General features: G+C 43.0%; 1 protein-coding gene across 1 annotated transcript in view; it reads right to left on the bottom strand.

The window, feature by feature from the left end:
* TMC2 (transmembrane channel like 2) overlaps positions 1 to 3593 on the bottom strand; it is a 124656-nt gene that overhangs the window by 27264 nt on the left and 93799 nt on the right. The window contains 2 exon segments of the mRNA XM_017872526.1: positions 2360 to 2453; positions 2786 to 3044. Of these exon segments, the coding sequence (XP_017728015.1) occupies positions 2360 to 2453; positions 2786 to 3044 (353 nt within the window).

The following is a 3593-nucleotide window of genomic DNA, read 5'->3' as shown; positions in this document are numbered from 1 at the left end:
TCTCGGCCTCCCAAAGTGCTGGGATTACAGGCTTGAGCCACCGCGCCCGGCCTTGTTTTTGTTTTTTTTTGAGACGGAGTCTCGCTCTGTGCCCAGGCTGGAGTGCGATCTCAGCTCACTGCAAGCTCCGCCTCCCGGGTTTACGCCATTCTCCTGCCTCAGCCTCCCAAGTAGCTGGGACTACAGGCGCCCACCACCTCGTCTGCCTAGTTTTTTGTATTTTTTAGTAGAGACGGGGTTTCACCGTGTTAGCCAGGATGGTCTTGATCTCCTGACCTCGTGATCCGCCCGTCTCGGCCTCCCAAAGTGCTGGGAATACAGGCTTGAGCCACTGCGCCCGGCCTCATTTTCAACTTTTAATGAAAAAATTTTACATTCTCAAAGCTGAAACTTTTAAAATGCCTGTTTCAGCTAAAAAAAAAAAAAGTGAGAGTTTCTATCTTTCAGGACTTGCAGGCTGACAGTGTGCTCTTGGGAAGACCCTTGCCTCTAAGAGAACATTTTATCAATGTTTTAATCAGAAACATACCTTGAAATTATAATCAAGGAGAAATCTAATAAATAATGAAATGCAAATAATTAAATGAGGAGTCAAAAGAAAAGAAAGCTTAAAAACAAACAAAAACCAAATCATCCTTCCAACTCTTCTTTCTCCTTCTCTTCTTCCTCCAGTCTGAGAGCAGTTCGTGGAAAGGAAAGTGCCCAGCTTGGTTCATATTTTCAGCCTAACTGATTTTCAGTTTTCGTGATTTGTCCAATATTTGAAAGAACATAAAATCTGTGAGCACTGAGGATATGGGGGTCCTCATGAAGCATGCTAAAGCCCACATCCCAATTTGTCTTCCAGAAATGGAGATAAAGGGAAATGAGAACACAAGAAGGAGAGATGGGAAGTTAGGAAAGAGACAAAGGAAGGGCCAGCATGCATGGATGGAAGGACGAAACATGCATACGCTAAATCCATGGGGGTGAAGTCTTGGATATTTATTTATTGAGATGGAGTCTCACTCTGTCACCCAGGCTGGAGTGCAGTGGCATGATCTCGGCTCACTGCAACCCCTGCCTCCTGGTTCAAGCGATTATGGGGTTTCACCATGCTGGCCAGGCTGGTCTCGAATTCCTGACCTCAAGTGATCTACCTGCCTCAGCCTCCCAAAGTGCTGGGACTACAGGTGTGAGCCACCGCACCCGGACCCAAAATTTAAATTTTAATATTTTAAAATGTTAAAAAAACACTTATCTACTGGGTTTTATGTCCTGCTTAGACAAATTGTGCTCGCTTCAAGATTCTAAGTTTGTACATGCTTTCTTTTAGAAACTTATATTTTCATTTTTTTGATATTTAAGACTTTGATTCACCTACAATTAATCTAGGTGAGATGAATGAGGGATATAGTCTCCCACGTTTTTATATAATTTATATATATTTTAATATAATCCTTTCCCTCCAGTGCGTTTGAAAGTCTCCCTTTATGATAAACTAAAGGCCTATATAGATAGTATCTATTTCTGGACTTTCTATTCTGTTCCATTGACATGTTGGTCTATTTTCTAGTACCAGTTTTGGTTATTATAGCTTTATCATATGTTTTAGTATTATGGTAAGTCTAGTTCCTTTTATTCTTCTTTTTTTTTTTTTTCTTTATATATATTTTGAGACAGGGCCTCACTCTGTTGCCCAGGCTGGAATGCAGTGGTGTGATCAAGGGATCAAGGGATCCTCCTGCCTTAGCCTCCAGAGTAGCTGGGACTACAGGCATGCACCACCACACCTAGCTAATTTTTTTATTTTTTGTAGAGATGGGGTCTTGCTAAATTGCCCAAGCTGGTCTTGAACTCCTGGACTCAAGCAATTCTCCTGCTCTGGCCTCCAAAAGTGCTAGGATTACAGGTGTGAGCCACCATACCTGGCCTTATTCTTCTTTTTAAATATTTTTTCTGGATATTCTCACATGCTTATTTTTCAAATTAACTTTAGTATTATTTGGAAATCGTGGTGATCTTACAAACAAATTTAAGAACAATGACCTCTTAGTAATATTGTGTATTTCTATCAAAGATGTCATCCTCTTTGAGCACAAAGTTCTTTCATCTTTGTTCACAGACAAGATTATGAAGCTTTCCTGGCTGCTGAGGAGCTCAGCAGTCTTGTTTATAACTGAGATTGATGACTGAAAGAAAAAAAAATGTGACAGAAACCTGTACTGGGGCCCTTACCTGGGCCAGGCCAGGATGAGGGCTACACAGGTCAACATCCTATGGAGCCTCTCACCAGGAGCTCAGGTAAGAGGTAGGTAACTTACATGCACACCAGTGACTGCAGGCTGGGCCAGTGAGGTGTCGTGGAAGCGACACGTACAGCACAGGTGTCTGAGCCAGAGATTCTGCCAGAGCATAGAAGGCCACCACTGAGAGGAAATGACACACATTTACCAGGTAGGTGGGGAAGAGGGCTATAAGGGAATACGAGTCAAAGGACGTTTCTCAAAGCATCATCCAGAAGACAGGACCAGTGGTTATTGTGTTCTTGGTGTGTTCCAGGACATCCCAAAATATTCGCCTCCACTGTCAGATTTCAGCCTCCCTAGTGAGAGTTGAGGCTACTCAGGTGCAATTCCCTATCAACCATTGGCTCAGTACTGGAGCGTGTGGTCCATTTTCCCCTAGACCAGATGCCTCCATTTCCTAGAATAGAAGGTCACATTGTTCATTACATTGGGAAAAAGCAGTTTCCCCTATGAAGGCAAATAAGACCCTTAAAGGCAATACAAATTAAACACTTTACTACTCCACAGAGCAGAGACTGGCATTAAGCCTCCAAAGAAATGAAATGCCTAAGAATGCATCTCGCTATAAGTATCAAAGAGGATGGTTGAAATTCCTTTGAGCAGAATGTCCATGAAGTGGTGACCTACAAATCCAGCCTCCAAGTCCCAGCACCAGCAGTAGTTCATGAACCGCACAAAACAAGCCCGTAGGAAGTCCCCCAGCAGGATGGTGATGTACGTTACCAGCATGTCAGACACCGTCAGCCTCATGAATTCCTGCAGAGGAACATAGGAAGAGGGGGTGGTTGGAGACCTTGCCCACTTCTTCCACCCTCCCTGAGAGTTGGTTGAGAGTCTCATAAACTCTCTCCCACCCACCTGACTTTGTCTCTGTGACCCTCTGATTCTTTGTGTGTGAAGAGAGGTGACCCCTGGCTCTGGAAAATGCTTAATTTAGGTCCCCGCTCGACAGATTACCAATTGTATGGCTTTGGAATAATCTCTGAACCTCTTGAAGCTGATATTGATATCAATCTCAATCTGATACTGATACCAACAAATTACTAAATTGGGAAATTTAGTAATTATGTATGTAAATTGCCTGTTAAGTTGGCTATGCCCAATGCATCGTAGTCAGCATCACTAGAACCCGAAGGCCTTGCTTCCCCACTCATTCTGAAGTGCCAGCTGCCCCCACTAAGACTAAATGTGACCATCAGTCACTGGGGACAATGCCTAGCTTTTTTCACCTCCTGCTAGTCAGATTTCTCTCTGTCTCTCTCTCTCTCTCTTTTTTTTTTTTTTTTTTTTTATTTAGAAAAAAAA

Source organism: Rhinopithecus bieti, unplaced genomic scaffold (genome assembly GCF_001698545.2).
Source record: "Rhinopithecus bieti isolate Rb0 unplaced genomic scaffold, ASM169854v2 scaffold_7580, whole genome shotgun sequence".
Lineage (NCBI taxonomy): Eukaryota > Metazoa > Chordata > Mammalia > Primates > Cercopithecidae > Rhinopithecus > Rhinopithecus bieti.
This window is presented reverse-complemented; position numbering and strand designations above follow the sequence as displayed.